This window comes from Podarcis erhardii (assembly GCF_964252035.2).
Source record: "Podarcis erhardii genome assembly, chromosome: 3".
Classification (NCBI taxonomy): Eukaryota; Metazoa; Chordata; class Lepidosauria; order Squamata; family Lacertidae; genus Podarcis; species Podarcis erhardii.
In genome coordinates this window covers 81,580,095-81,595,758 of record NC_138507.1, presented here as the reverse complement: position 1 = coordinate 81,595,758, position 15,664 = coordinate 81,580,095, and the positions used below count along the sequence as shown (strand labels likewise).

The 15,664-nt window shown below is 40.4% G+C and overlaps 1 protein-coding gene across 3 annotated transcripts in view; it reads left to right on the top strand.

Annotated features, from left to right (window-relative positions):
- Nucleotides 1-15,664, top strand: part of AHCTF1 (AT-hook containing transcription factor 1) — a 47,601-nt gene that overhangs the window by 23,739 nt on the left and 8,198 nt on the right. For all 3 annotated transcript variants that reach the window (XM_081857637.1, XM_081857635.1, XM_081857636.1), the window contains exons 12-30: nucleotides 264-392; nucleotides 1,180-1,270; nucleotides 1,363-1,452; nucleotides 1,601-1,741; nucleotides 2,304-2,408; nucleotides 3,093-3,186; nucleotides 4,067-4,190; nucleotides 4,270-4,326; nucleotides 5,776-5,922; nucleotides 6,549-6,733; nucleotides 7,052-7,196; nucleotides 7,352-7,483; nucleotides 10,253-10,400; nucleotides 10,483-10,633; nucleotides 11,358-11,459; nucleotides 11,843-12,035; nucleotides 12,144-12,344; nucleotides 13,732-14,155; nucleotides 14,723-14,840. In XM_081857637.1, coding sequence (XP_081713763.1) covers nucleotides 264-392; nucleotides 1,180-1,270; nucleotides 1,363-1,452; nucleotides 1,601-1,741; nucleotides 2,304-2,408; nucleotides 3,093-3,186; nucleotides 4,067-4,190; nucleotides 4,270-4,326; nucleotides 5,776-5,922; nucleotides 6,549-6,733; nucleotides 7,052-7,196; nucleotides 7,352-7,483; nucleotides 10,253-10,400; nucleotides 10,483-10,633; nucleotides 11,358-11,459; nucleotides 11,843-12,035; nucleotides 12,144-12,344; nucleotides 13,732-14,155; nucleotides 14,723-14,840 — 2,777 coding nt within the window. The remainder of the gene's footprint in view (nucleotides 1-263; nucleotides 393-1,179; nucleotides 1,271-1,362; nucleotides 1,453-1,600; nucleotides 1,742-2,303; nucleotides 2,409-3,092; nucleotides 3,187-4,066; nucleotides 4,191-4,269; nucleotides 4,327-5,775; nucleotides 5,923-6,548; nucleotides 6,734-7,051; nucleotides 7,197-7,351; nucleotides 7,484-10,252; nucleotides 10,401-10,482; nucleotides 10,634-11,357; nucleotides 11,460-11,842; nucleotides 12,036-12,143; nucleotides 12,345-13,731; nucleotides 14,156-14,722; nucleotides 14,841-15,664) is intronic.

Here is a 15,664-nt window from a genome sequence, read left to right as displayed (position 1 = left end):
CAGTAACACACAGCCTTGCAAAAAAGTCCACAGAAGTTCCTGGCTCCAAGATTCTTACTAGCCTTCCTATCCACAGAAAGTAAACAATGAATTCTATAAATCTTCCCTTTATGGTTATAGGGGAAAGTGATAAGTATAACTACTACTCATCAGCCTTTGTTTTGGCAGGGAGTGTTTAATCTTTTTTATGACTTGTGTTTTGCAGTTTACTGCTGACAGCTTAATTTTTGCTGTCTTAATAAATAGTGTTTTGTTATTTACAGACATTGCATTTCTTAAAAAAATTTGGTGGTTCCTTAAATGAAGCCATTCCTGATAGTTATAACAGATGTCTTGTCGCTGGCTTGCTTTCTCCAAGATTTATCGATGTACAGCCTTCAAGTCTGAGCCAGGTGCGTCCATGACAAATACGGAAAAGAAAATGTCGTGTTTTCACAATGCCTCTCTTTTTAAACACCCAAATCTATTTAAATTCAGATATTGTTCCTGATCTAGGCATGCATGAAAGTAGGCTTAAATGTGTGCACTCAGGACTCATTTTAATTGACTGTCTGGATCATTTGGTGATGTACATCCTTGTCTGACCAGTACAGTGGTACCTCGGGTTAAGTACTTAATTCGTTCTGGAGGTCCGTTCTTAACCTGAAACTGTTCTTAACCTGAAGCACCACTTTAGCTTATGAGGCCTCCCGCTGCTGCTGCACTGCCGGAGCACAATTTCTGTTCTCATCCTGAAGCAAAGTTCTTAACCTGAGGTACTATTTCTGGGTTAGCGGAGTCTGTAACCTGAAGCATATGTAACCCAAAGTACCACTGTATTATATAGTATTCATGACTTTAACATCTGCATAAAAACTTTATAAATGACGCCCTGCCACAAAATGTTATGGAGGGAAGCACTTAATTTCCAGATTCCAGATTTCTCCATTCATATCTATGGGCTAGAGACATATTTTCAAATAGCTTTTTGGTGTAAACCAAGAACTGACCTATCCAGACACTGTGAGGATCCTTTTGATGTCTGTTTTTCTCCCTTTTTCATCTTTTCCCAGTCACATTCCTCCATTCCAGGGGTCCCTTACCTTTACCTTTACCTTTACCTGTACCTGTTATAAGCATGAGAATACTTGAATCAGCATTAAGAGTGATCAATGAGTTTTTATTATTATTTTGTTTTAGGAAGAGCAATTTGAAGCTGTATTGTCAGCTGCTATCCAAACTAGTTCCTTAGGACTTCTCACTAGCTTCATCAAACAGTGGACCTCCGAAGGTAAATAAAGCCTTACAATTTGATTAAAATTTCCTCTAGCACTTAAAACTTATTATCATAACTTCTGTTTTCTTTCTTTCTTTCTTTCTAAGAGCAACCAGATTCTGCCCCTAATTTGCGCTTTGTTCTTGAATGGACATGGAATAAAGTGGTTAGCACTAAGGAAGACTTCGTTCGACTATGTAAGTAGTATGATTTGGTGGTATGAAAGTTTCTGTTGAGCATATTTAGTAAATGGGCTGGGTTACTTGTTCATCTAGTGATAAGGGAAAGCATGTTTAAACTCACTTCAAACTAATATTGTCATAATTTTTGTCTTTGTTTTAAAAGGTGTCCCACTATTTGATGGGTCATCTAACTTTATTGGTCCACAAACTCTACAGTCTTTGCAGCACTGCGAGTTACTTCTTAGCAACCTTAGCACTGTTTTGAGCTGTTTTGTAATGGAAGCACAAGAACTCACAGAAAAAGGTGTGTAAATGAGATCCAATCTAAGGTGCACATTTTATGTAACTTTCTAATGAATAGGAATGTTATCCCCCCCCCCTTCCTGTAAGGCAGTTTATGTATGTGTATTTACAGCTATTTTAAATTGCATCTCCTTGGTGAAGAGAGAGGGCCTCTATTTTTAAATTTTATTTTAATAATAATAACTCGTGTCTGATTGCAAAATCATAGGATGTTTATACCAAAAAGATTAAAGGAAAGCTTTTTCAGAATTTCTAGACTTTTAATTCTGGGTCTTGAACTTCTAATACAATTGGCTTGGTATCTTTTTATGGCTGTACTTGGGATGGGAGTAGTATGTTTTAAAATCAGTCTGGAGGGAAGTAGAGCCAGAAATGATGACTCTGTTCACCAAGATGCGAGAAGGAATGCATACCCAAGTAGACTGTTAATCTACCAAGTAGATAGACGATGACAGTTTGCATTGTGACAGTTTACCAGTGAATGATCTGCTGTGATCTACCAGTGCTTTCAAAAGGATGCATTATGCTTAAAAGCTGACACAGCTTTGTTGCTTTATTTTCAGGCATTACAGATCTGACAAATAAGCAGGTTGTAACCAGTCTCCTTTCACTGTATGTGCAAGTGGTCATCTGGTTCTGTCGATCCAACCTTCTTCCAGAAAGTTTAGGTAAGCCTTTAAAAATCGTATTTCAGTTCTCAGACACAAATCAGTTGCATCAAAATAACCTGAAACATGAACAAGCCTATCTTTAATTCTAATCCCATTGGCTAAAATTTGACAAATACAGCATTTATAGTTTTCAGTGATTTGAGTAGCCAAGTGACATGCAAAGGTAGTTTTCAAAAAATGAGGTAACACTGGTAGTTTCTCTGCTTCAGTAGAGTTCAACTGTTTTCAACAACAACACCACTTTATTATTTATACCCTGCCCATCTGGCTGGGTTTTCCCAGCCACTCTGGGCGGTTCCCAACAGAATATTAAAAATAGAATCAAACATTAAAAACTTTCCTAAACAGGGCTGCCTTCAGATGTTTTCTAAAAATCAGATAATCGTTTATTTCCTTGACATCTGATGGGAGGGCGTCCCACAGGGCGGGTGCCGCTACCGAGAAGGCCCTCTGCCTGGTTCCCTGTAACCTTACTTCTCGCGGTGAGGGAACTGCCAGAAGGCCTTCGGCACTGGACCTCAGTGTCTGGGCTGAACGATGGGGGCGGAGGCGCTCCTTCAGGTATACTGGGCCGAGGCCGTTTGTTCTCAAAATGCAGAGATGATCATTTCTATGTGTTCTGTTTTTAGTTGTTTTCATTTAACAATGTTTTTTAAATGAGCATTTCTCTCTTGTTGGTAGATGAAGATATGCAGTTGTCAAAACCATTCTATAATTACCAACATGTACAACATTTTTATGCTGGGTGTCGTCAGAAGCTGGAACGTTTATCAAGGTAATCTCTTACTAAATGAAGTTTCAAATTACGTCATAGCCTATGGGTTTTCATTATCAGGGAGATAAGCACCAAGGTGTAGGCAAGATTGCTTAAGGGACTCGCTTACACTTCAAAAATTGCAAAACGTTTGCCTATGGACACTCATTGTTTGCAAAATGTTTATATAAACATTACTTCTACGAGCACTACAACTGCAGTTTTTGTTCTTCCCTTCTCTTGTATTGTCGAACTGTAAGCTGTTCTGTCAGGATCTGTTGTAGCATGTAATAAAAATCTATGCCTAATAAAATCCAGCTGCTTCCTATATTCAGGAAAGCTTAAATTGTTTTTAATGGCTTTACAGAAGGAACGTCTACAGTCAGAGTGAGCAGCCTCAGGCCAGGGGACCAAATACATTCCTCCACTGTGTATGACACTTGGGACTCTTCCTAGCCACATTCCCGCTCCCAAGCTATACCCTTCCCTGACCCTGATTCAAATGCCACTTCAATGTTCTCCTTGGCTGGAATGTGTCCTTGAACTCTGAGGATACCTATTGCTTGCCTAGATGGAAGAATAGGGTATGTGTGTGTTTGTGCATAGAAACTAGGCTACTTTACTAAGGTAAAATTTGCATTCATTGTCCCACCCACTTTTTCCTCTGGCCCCACCCACCACTGGCATGCAGCTCCCAGAAGGTTATACAGAAGGGAATGTCACTGTCAGGCTGAAAGAGATCCCTGTACCAATGCATTCAAGTTTTCAAATTTTGTTTCAGATTTTTCGCTCTCTATGAGAGAAATCTCAATTGCACAGTCATTTAATAGAAATGGTAAATATGCTTTCAACATCTGGGAAATAAGTTTTTTTAAAAAACAACAACTTTTTTTATTTGTAGAGGCAAATGGAACCCTGATTGTTTGATGATTGATGGATTGATTTCCCAGTTAGGCCATTCCGTAGTGAAGTTGTGGCAGAGAGATGATGGAGGAACAGGAAAATACCCTCCTCCTACATTACATGTAAGTATGATTGGTGAAGATTTTCTAATATTTTAACAAATGGAATACTGTACTTGACTCAGTGTGTTCTGCATTATAGGCACTGCTTGATCTCTACTTACTGGAAAATATTGAAGATCTCTACAAGCATGCAACTGTATCCTTTCAAAGACTTAAATATAATGTTGTCTTTAAAATGCATCATACAGAGAATAGCCTTATATTGGCAATTCATGAATGTGTAGAATTTAAGGCGTATGATGAAGAAAACTTACGATGTCCAAAAGCAAGGAATTGCAAAAAAAGAGCAGTATCTGCCATCTCATGGACTTAGAGAATAGCAACCTGAGGACTGTGCTACAATGTGAAGAACAGAACCACCAGTCCTATCACCTGTGCATGTATTGCACACCATAACCAAGGATCTCAAATTACTAAACTAAATCATTATTTAAAATTTTTACAGTTTTAGCTTTTTCTACTCCCCCCATATAAATTAATTGTATATATTATTTTTGGGACCTCATAATTTTCACATAACCATAAACATAATCTGTTTCTTGAAAGATAACCTTTTTACATAAACTGATTCGATGAATCTTATTGGAATAACATTGAGTTGATTCTCTTTCCCCCACCCCACCCCCAGCTTTTTATGTTGGACACTTTACTCTGCATTTCTCTTACTCTGGTGAGAAACCCTCGGATCTCCCAGACCTCAGTCTGAACCACAGAGGAATTTATAAAGCAAGCATGCCATCTTGCTGTGCTGCAAGTGTAGCTCCTTTTAAGTCTTTCTGAGACTAAGTTCTTTGTTTAGTGGGGAGGTGCAAATGTTTGTCTTTGTAGTTTCACTTGGCTGCTAATCCTCAGCACAGTGTCATAGGCAATAAATAAGCATAGTGACCTCGGTTGGTTGCATCAACAAATTTTGTTTGGTTATCAAGGTGATGCAAAATGCACGGACCTCCAGTTGGACACTGTATATAAAATTTAAATATTTGGTAAATCTCTTTGTTACAGGCAGCATCCTAATTCTTTAGATATCTCTTAATTTTTTTGCTTCATACACAAAGTTAAGGTTTGTCAGCTACCTATGTCAAGCATTGCTTAATTCTAGCATTTTTCTCCATTGTAATGCAAGTTCTTGTTGTTAAATAATTGCTGCATTCTAAAAAAATTGTGGGATATTTATATATGTTAAATCATACTGTTAGGCAGCACTGTATTCTCTCAGTCACGATGTCTGTTACAAATACATCTACTTTACTTAAGCATAAGGTTATAGTTAAAAGAAGTGTAAGCAAAATGAAAATAACAGCTACTGCTGTTCCACAAGGGCTTTCACTGGAACTCATGCAGTTTTAGAACAGGTTCCCTAGCAGTTTGCATGCTTCAACTCAAATAAGTGGTTGAGCAAACAAGAATATACTTGGACTTTGGTTGTTCTCATGCAAATCACCAACATAAGATATTAATTATTGGAGACAAAAAAACCAAAGGAAGAAGCTGCAGGAAAGATGGTTTTATGTTGTACAATGTGTCTGTTCTAGCACGTCATAGAAAACAAACTCAAATAATGATTGCCCTTAATATTTATAATTAGACAATTTATTTACTGTTGGACATCATGCATTCCTGTCCAAACAAGGCTGATACTTCAGTGGGCTCCTTCCCAACCGCATTTGCAATTCCTATAGGTCTGGTTAACTTAATCCAAGGTTTTTGGTGTTTGGATCACAATGACTTTGAGGTGGGTATATAAAGTGATAATTCATTGGTCTGTCTAGCTCAGTGGCAGTGGCTGTTTAGGATTTCAGACGGGGTCTCTCACGGCCTTAGCTGGAGATGTTGAGAATTGTACCTGGGAACTTTTGCATGCAAAGCAGATAGTCTGACACTGAGCTATGGCCCTTGTTCAATTTAATGGCATACTAATTGAATAAAATTATGATGCTTTCTAGTGCAATGGTTTCTGTATTAGCTCTCTATTCAGGATTATAGTGGGCTGATGCTGCCAGTATCTTATTGGTGTTGCAGCAGTGTGGGACATGACTATTACACTGACAACAGTCCCTTTCAGTGTAGATGGGGAAAGAATTAGAAATCACCTGGCTTTGAGCTGTCAGTTCTCAGCATCACTGCACTAGCTATACTAACACTAATACTAACTCTAACTGACCTGATTACAATGTCTTGTTTAACTTGCTTTAGTGGGAGCACAACTAACTGGTGGCTCTATAGGACAGATCTTGCTGTCCTATAGAATTGGTGTATATGTTGAATTCCATAATTTCATTTCAGTGTAGAAAACTGTTTAGCAGAAAATAGATTGAAAGTGCACAGGAGGTTTCTGAATATTGTCTTGGACTCTTGCAGAATTCCCTGACCTATCTGTTTCATCCAGCTACAATCAAATTGCCTTGGCAGCACATAAGGATAATTCAGTTCTTGATGTGTCAAGGAGAGCACAGGCGAGCCCTCCGATACATACAAACAATGAAGCCATCATTGATGAGCAACAGTGAAGTAACACTTCACCTTACTGTCTTGCTGTTTAACAGGTGAAAAAAGTGCAGCATTTATTTTTACTCTTTGTGATATCACTGTATTCAAGAAGAAAAATGTTCCCCAGTTGATAAGATACTAATACTCATTTTTATGGTATTGGCGTGCTTTTTAAATAAATAAATAAAATAAAATAAAATAAAATAAAATAAAATAAAATAAAATAAAATAAATAAATAAATAAATGCCATGATGCATGTATTGGATGAACACCTACATCCTTGGCACATCTGTAATACTAGTTTTTAATGCAATTTTCCTGTAGCAGAAATATCGGTCACAGCATTAATCTACTTTTCAAAAATTGATTGCAGTTGTATGGTGGAAGCTTGGAGTGTGCTGCGGCAGCATTCTACTCGGTTAAATGTAGAAGATATGCTTAAACATGTTTACGAAACCTGTCAGGGGCTGGGACTGATGGAAGATTTGCTAAAGCTACCATTCACAGAAACTGAACAGGTAATCTTGAGGATGAATAACTTCTGAAAGTACAATTCTACTCCAAAAAGTGATTGGAAATCTCATTGACACTATGTACATGTGTGTTTGCATAATTAGACCCTTATTGCTCCAGAAAAGGAAGCTTAATATTATAAATTCTTTTTTCCCCTTAGGAGTGTCTGGAGAAGTTCTTGAGGACAAGCGCTGGTGTTAACAATCATGAGTTCCTCTTAGTTCATCATCTTCAGCGTGCCAACTACGTTCCTGCGCTACAGCTGAATCAATCACTGAAAGCTAATCTCATGGTAAGCCTTAATATTTTTTAATTGATTCCATTTATGAATTGCTTCCCTTAAAATCTCAGGTGGGTTGAGGAGTGGCATGGAATGGCTGGAATTCTGAACCACAGCACTCCATGCATAGCATTTTGTTTCAGGTCCCATTTATTTAAAGTTAATAGTGATGGAAACACTGAACTAGGGAGGGCATTCCACAACCAGGGAACCACCACTGAAAAGGCCATGTCACAGGTCAGCATCAACTACCACCAAGGCCTCACCTGCCAATTTTGGGGGCTGAAATTTTTGATAGGTACTTGGGTCCCAAGCCATTTAGGGCTTTATATGCTAGTGCTAACACCTCAAAATTGTTCTGGTAGCTCACTAATCTCCAATGCCATGTTTTCGGGATTGGTGTTAAGTGGTCTCTTCAGATTGCCCAGCTTGCAGCTATATTCTGCACTAGCTGTATCCTCCAGATTGTCTTCAAGGACAGGCCCACATAGAGTACATTACCGTAGTGCAATCAGGAGGTTACTAGAGCATAGACAACTGAGACCAGGCTGTCTCAGTCCATGAATATCGGTTGCTGGTGGACCAGCCTAAGCTTGAGCATACTGGCCACAGAAGGCACTTGAGACTCCATTGAGAAGTTTGAATCCAAATTACAAACCTGATCCTTCAGTGGAGCAACTTATCCAAGAACACAGGATGTACACATATCTCGCAGACATGGGAACCACCCACCCACAACACTTCCTCCTTATCAGGACTGGTCCCCATTCACTCCATCATTGTTTCCAGACACCTGACCAACACCTTCACAGCCTCTCCTGGTTCTGATGGAATGGAGAGAGAGAGTTGTGTGTCATCAGCATGCTGATGACACCTTTCTCCAAATGCACAGAGGACAGCTCTGATCTAACTGGTCCCCCACCCCTGCAGAGGGAGTCATTCACAGTTAATACAAACCTCATCAGGGCTTGTATTGCCGTATTTTTCAAGTTTAAAATTGGGGGTCGTCTTATACACGGAATGGTGCAATTAAATATATAAATAAATACATGCCACCACCCATATTATTTTCCCCCAGCCTCCCCTCACAATTGACCTCATGACAAACCCTGGTCTGGTACTCCCTTCAGCAGCTCCCACATTGTGCTTTCTACCTGGTTCCTTCAGTCGCTCCCTGGCTCCCCAGACCCCCCATTCCCCAAGCACACTCACTCAGGCAGATCTGGCAATCGCAGCTCCTTGCAGCAGCGGAGGAATCCGCTCCGGCGCCTGGGGTGGGGTGAGCTGCCCATAGGGGCGGGGTGCACCGTGGGGCCTCCAGAGACTGCCTGCCTCCTCCCACTCAGCCACCCTACAGCTGGGGGAGAGGCAGCGGGCGGACCATTTGTGCCAAAGGGGCAGCGTTCAGTTTGCTACCCTGGGTGTTTGAGAGCGGAGCAGAAAAAAGCAATTTGACTTCTGCAGCATACGAATTCCCTCTTAAAGGGTTCTTTAGCTATGATTCTTGCATTGTGGCGCTGACCAGTTCCCGGCCGTCGGGGACATGTTCTTGTTCCAGCTCAGCTTCCCAGCTCTGCTCCAGTGCTGCCGCCACTCCAGTTCTTATACTGCACGTTATAATAATGCTGACTAGCTCCAAAAAAATAAAAAAATTACCTACCGTAATTACGATACCAAATATATCGGCAAAGTTGTTCTGTTTGTTGTTTCAATATATGGTACTAAATATACTGGTATATTGAATATTTAATAAAATATCAAAGTTCTGTTTGGTGTTGAAAATATTTATTTCTTAATTTTGGGCTCAAAAATCGGGGCTGTCGTATACATGGGGGAATCTTATACACAGAAAAATACGGTATATTATAACAAGGTAATATTCACCCCTTCCCCTGATCACCATATTCTTTCTAATATCTACTATAGCAAGAAACAGATTTTGATCATGACCTGAAGTATGTCTGGCACATGCTGTATTGAAACAGCTCCATGGTTGTTATGCAGCCATGAAGTGCTGACTGGTCCAGACAAGGCAGCATCAGTGTGGATATGTGTCCTAGAATGAATTCTTCTAGGACACACTATAAAGGTTGTTTTACTCTCAATGCTCAAGATAAGCAGAACTGCTTGTATAAAATAGACTGTGGGTATTTGGTGTAGTATTAGTACAGTATTAATCTTAATACAAAGAGACCCTTTCAGCATCCAGGTTTATCCACAATTATAGTTTGCATGGGACGTGGGTGGCGCTGTGGTCTAAACCACTGAGCCTCTTGGGCTTGCTGATCATAAGGTCGGCGGTTTGAATCCTGCAACTGGGTGAACTCCGGTTGCTCGGTCCCAGCTCCTGCCAGCCTAGCAGTTCAAAAGTAGATAAATAGGTACCACTCTGGTGGGAAGGTGAATGGCGTTTCCGTGCACTGCTCTGTTTCTCCAGAAGCGGCTTAGTCATTCTGGCCACATGACCCGGAAAAACTGTCTGCGGACAACGCCAGCTCCCTCGGCCTGTAAAGTGAGATGAGCAGTGCAACCCCAGAGTTGTCTACAATTGGACTTAACTGTCAGGGGTCCTTTACCTTTTTTATATATAGTTTGCATAGTGTACTGTTGATCTATTAATATTGGTCAGAAAAATCTTCCTGTCCAGCTTTAAGAGCCCATGAATAAGCAGTTCTATACAGTTTGACTGTGAAACTGCCTCTCCTAACCCTGGGTTTACTATTTCATGTATTTCTTTAAAATATTAACTTAAATTCCTCTTATCACTCCTTTCTTAAACAGAATGATCGCGATCCCCGCTGGCGAGAGAGATCAGTTGCCAGAAATTCCATATTAGACCAGTATGGGAAAGTTCTACCCAGAGTACAAAGGAAGCTTGCTGTAGAGCGAGCCAAGCCTTACCACTTGCCAACTTCACTACGGCGGGAAAGTAAGTATTTTCAGTGTGTTGTGGTGAAACCTTTCAAAACTTGCTTTAAGTGTTTAATGCTGTTTTTCCTCTTTTTTTTAAGTTTTAAGACCAAAGCCACTGTCAACAGTTGCAAAGAAAGTTACTGCAGGAAATGTCGTCACAAAAGCAACATTAATCAATAATGTACTGTCCAAAATTGGAGAGGTGTGGGTGGGAACTGAACAGAAAAACAAGTCGTTGCAAAATGATATGTAAGTATTCATTTTGTTGTCGTAGGAAATTACTGCATCTTAAGTTGCCCAGTACTAAAATAGGAGCTGTCCATATTCTTCACCTGCTTTCCATTGCCCATAATGAATAGCCTGGTGTTGATATTATTACAAAAGTGTTAATTTTAGGGTAGAAACTTTGACAGATACCACTGCCCCACCATTACGTAACATACTAAGCAGTGTGCTTCTCTTTTATAATAGTTTTGTATGAAAAGCAGGGGGAATAAAGTTGAGCCAAAAGAGTTGAAAGGCAGCAACTCATTGCTTAACCTTTGCTTTCTCACCCAAACTTGAACATTATTACAGTGGTGCCCCGCAAGACGAATGCCTCGCAAGACGAAAAACCCGCTAGACGAAAGGGGTTTCCGTTTTTCGAGGCGCTTCGCAAGACTAATTTCCCTATGGGCTTGCTTCGCAAGACGAAAACGTCTTGCAAGTCCCCCCCCCCCTTTTTCTAAGCTGCTAATAGCCGCTAAGCCACTAATAGCCGCTAATAGCGCTAATCCGCTAATAGGGATGCTTTGCAAGACGACAAAACCGCTAGACGAAGAGACTCGCGGAACGGATTATTTTCGTCTTGCGAGGCACCACTGTACCTGGCTTCTGACTGACTGTGTGCTTTATTTTTTCCTCTTCCGGAAGACAGTACTTGTGCATCTAGTGGTTTTCATGAGCTTGTCACTCTTGTGTTTTCAAATTCTAGAACTGAAGAACAACCACCTACAGTGGATTCTTGCACTGACACAGAGATACCAGATCCATTTGTTGGGACACCAGCAACTAAATCTTTAAGAAAATGCTCCAGGTAAAATTTTTCAATAGGTGTTTGTATCCTTTGGGTGCTTTTCAGTCCTGTTGAAAACATCAGTTGTAATGAGTGGAAATCTGCTTTGACAGTTGCCTTGAATTATATATTTTTTACGTGGGCCTTTTTTAAAATGGGAAGTATATTCTCAAAAAAGCTGCTTCTTTCTTTTAATTACTAAACTAAAATGACAGGTAAGCTGTGATAATTTATTGATAAAAGCATAAAGCAACTTCAGATTTTAAAATCAGAAAAGCCTAGATGGGTCATAGTGGTAGGGCAGGGATGGCTAAAATATCCTCCTGTTTATGGCAACACCATTTTACATTTGTATTCTGTTTGTTAATACAACTTAATTCTTAAACATTTTGAAATGTTTGCAGATTGCTTGACTTGGTGGTCCAGCCTATTCCTCTTGATTCACCTTCCCTTCGAAGCAATCTGCACATGTTGCCAAGAGCTTCTGCATCCTGTATGCTTTCTAGTCCATTGCATTCCAGCCCTCGATGCTCCCTATACAAGAGCAGTAGAAGAGCACCTGAATTAAAGCTCCTAGAAACTCCTCTGGTTGTTAGGGTATGTAGAATTGTGAAGGTTTCATAAACTTGTTTGATGCAGAGGCTGAAGTGCCATGTAATTAGTGGGTTCTGCCTCCCATTTTGACGTGTTTCCTCCTCTTCTTAGAGAGCTAAAGCTTTGACATCTACATCTTCCTCTGGCTTTCCTGGTTTTACTCCTCAATCTATTTTGAGATCCAGCCTTCGGACTACTCCTTTAGCTACTCCAACTGCATCTCCAGGAAGGTCTATCACACCCCCTCTGCGTGCAAAAGAAACAAAAATATCATTTATGGAAGAAAGCAAAGCTTCAGGATGGACTGCTGGGGTAGGTTGGAAGAAACAGATGCTGGAAAGTAGAACGTTTTGAGCCATATTCAGACAAGTTGATAGTTGTGCAAAGGACCTTAATTTTCTGCTTACCTTTTGGCAAGGTGGGCTTTAGTTAAATCTGGTTTATATATGTGCATACATTGTGCATTTTAGGTTCATCTTTGTAAGTCACTTTGAATTTAACTTTTCTGGAATGAAGTATAAATAATAAAACAGCAGCAACAATAATAATAATGATGATGTGGGTGATTGGGTTCGTTTCCAGGTCTGTTGACACCCATGCATTTACTGTCCTATTCCAATGATGACCAAACGTGTAGAGCCAACACATACAAGCATAAGAGTCCCTTAATATACCATTTGTTACTAAATTTCTTCCTGGAGCTTTAAAACTGCATTTTGTGTACTTTGATGCATGCTAATTCCCAGGCCTATAGCCTCTTTTGCAGTCTTCTATGCTTTCTAAGTTAACATTTTTAATTCAGGAAGCCCACATCATGTTCTCATGGCTGTATCTGCATTCCAAATATGAGGTAAAGGACCCCTGGAAGGTTAAGTCCAGTCAAAGGTGACTATGGGATTGTGGCGCTCATTGCGCTTTCAGGCCAATGGAGCTGGCGTTTGTCCACAGACAGCTTTCTGGGCCATGTGGCCAGCATGACTAAACTGCTTCTGGCGCAACAGAACACCATGACTTGCAATGGCATGTTTTCAAACTGCTAGACTGGCAGGAGCTGGGACAGAGCAATGGGAGCTCACCCTGTTGCGGGGATTCGTGGGTGGCACTGTGGTCTAAACCACTGAACCTCTTGGGCTTGCCCATCAGAAGGTTGGTGGGTCAAATCCCTGCGATGGGGTGAGCTCCTGTTGCTCTGTCCCAGCTGCTGCCAACCTAACAGTTCGAAAGTATGCCACTGCAAAGAGATAAATAGGTACCACTACGGTGGGAAGGTAAACAGCATTTCCATGAGCTCTGGTTTCCGTCATGGTGTTCCGTTGTGCCAGAAGCGGTTTAGTCATGCTGGTCACATGACCCAAAAGGCTGTCTGTGGACAAATGCCAGCTCCCTTGGCCTGAAAGTGAGATGAGCGCCGCAGCGGCATAGTCACCATTGACTGGACTTAACCGTCCAGGAGTCCTTTACCTTTACCATTCCAGATGTGCAAAGCCCTTGTATGCATGTGTGGATTGGTCAATGAATTTTAGTAGCTGGAGCCTGCTTGTTCAAAAATGCACGTCTCCATCTTTAGAAGTAAAAACATCGACTATTTGGATCAGAGAGTTCAGGGTTTGCCTTCTGGATCAAGGCATTGAATGGTCAGAATTTTCTGCTCACTGGGGAAATGGTATTGCTTGTTTTAACTTGGACTGTTTTTTTTAAGATGACAGATAGTAAAACAAAACACAACACAGTTTCATCTGAATGCATTATTGAAACTCACATGGAAGATATGTGGTCTAAGACTAGAGAAACTCCTGCCTTTTCAATATGCAGTCTTCGGGAAGACTATGAAGAAACGGGCTTGTCATCAGAATGCGTACCAGGCAATGATTTGAATAAAGCTGAACCTTCCAAAGAAACTAGTTATGGTTCTGTAAAGTCAGATCAAACTACTTCAGATTATCAAGATGCAAAATCGCCAGGTGACAACAGTGATTCCTTCAGAATCTCTCAGCCAGCAGGTTTCTCCCCTGAAGATCTTGTAAACATACAAGGGTCAGCTGAGAGAGAAAGCAGTGAGGCAGTAGCAAGGGATCCTTCGCAAATGGAACAGCAAACATCTACAGATGGAGAACAGTCGGCTGGTATGTGATCTACAGATATGCAAATGAATTAATAAGAAAAAGGGCATGCTGTAACATAGGAGAGATCCATCTAATCCAGCATTGGTTCTCCAACACTGCTAAAATAGATCCTCAAACTCCCAAATAGAGCATGATGGAGATATCCAAAACACAGCCACCATATTTGGAAACAGTACATCTGGCAGATACTGGAAAGGGGTGTGTGTGGAGAAATTTTCTATGATTCCCTCTAATAGCAAACTCAGGTGGCTGATGACACATCAATTTGGCAAAGAAACAGTGGCTTTATATATTTGGGGGCCATCCAAGGTATGCAGAAGTATAACAGTTTGTGAATCACAAGAAGAGGGTGGGGGTGTGGACTGCCAAACAAGAACCTATGAGATTAAAGATTACTGGTGGCAGTTAAGCTTACAAAGAGGAAATAGAGGCAGCAAAAATTGTGGTTGGTGATTGTCAAGCCAAAATTGTAAATTCTTGCTACTAAAATCAAGACTTAATTAGTTTTTAGAAATTAGCATGAAGAATGCAACCTGTCTGTTTGTTTATGGGTTCTCCCATTCATAGGACTACCTGAAAGAGAAGGTGAAGACTATGGCTCACTTCCTGAGGATGAAGTATTTGTGATGCATCACTTAAATGCTATTCCTGACACTACGGTCTCTTCTATGCCATCTAATGAAAGGTGAACATGTCAAGTACATCTTTAAAAAACAATAACCCAGATTTAGCATGCTTCATACCTTTTACATTTTTTTGCATTCAGTTTCTTGAGTACTGTGATTATGATATATTTATGATATATTTATTACTGAAAAAAGGGACACAGCTGGAGCACCATTTCACAGCCTTGATTGTGGTGTTTGTTTTCTGTGACCAACTATCTCCCAAACAGCATGCTGATAGTTGCAAGCTTCTATTTTGATCCCCTGATAATCTCAGTAGATTGACAAATTGCAGTATCAGTTGTTCAGCTTGCTTGCTTTCTCTCTCTCTCTACCAGCACATGGGAAGCACTAGACAGAGGGTTTACATAGAACTCTGCACAGAGCTTCCCAAACACAGAGCATAGGACTAGTATAAATGCAAGTTCAAGGACCTTTGTCCCACCCACCTGTCAAGCATATGACATCATAATGGCAATTGGGTCTTTGACCGTAATAAGACTATGAAATTATGATGATTGATATGTGAGTTATCCTATCCACGTGTCCAGGTTTGCCTGTGCATGGTGGGAATAGATAAGGATCTGACCCACTGGGTAAAAAAGGTTTCCTACCCTAGTCAGTTCTTTTCATGTCCCACTCTAAGGCAGGAATTGACAATTTGCCACACAGAGGAAAACTTTTTTTTTCTTAGACAGTAGTGTGCATTTGGATTTTGCATAGCAACTGCCCTGAGTGAAGTGTACTCAGAGGAATATGCATAGGATAATATGCACATTAATACTGAGAATGGTTAATCAAACAAACAGGAAAGTAAAAAATTGACTTTAGTTAGCCACATCGT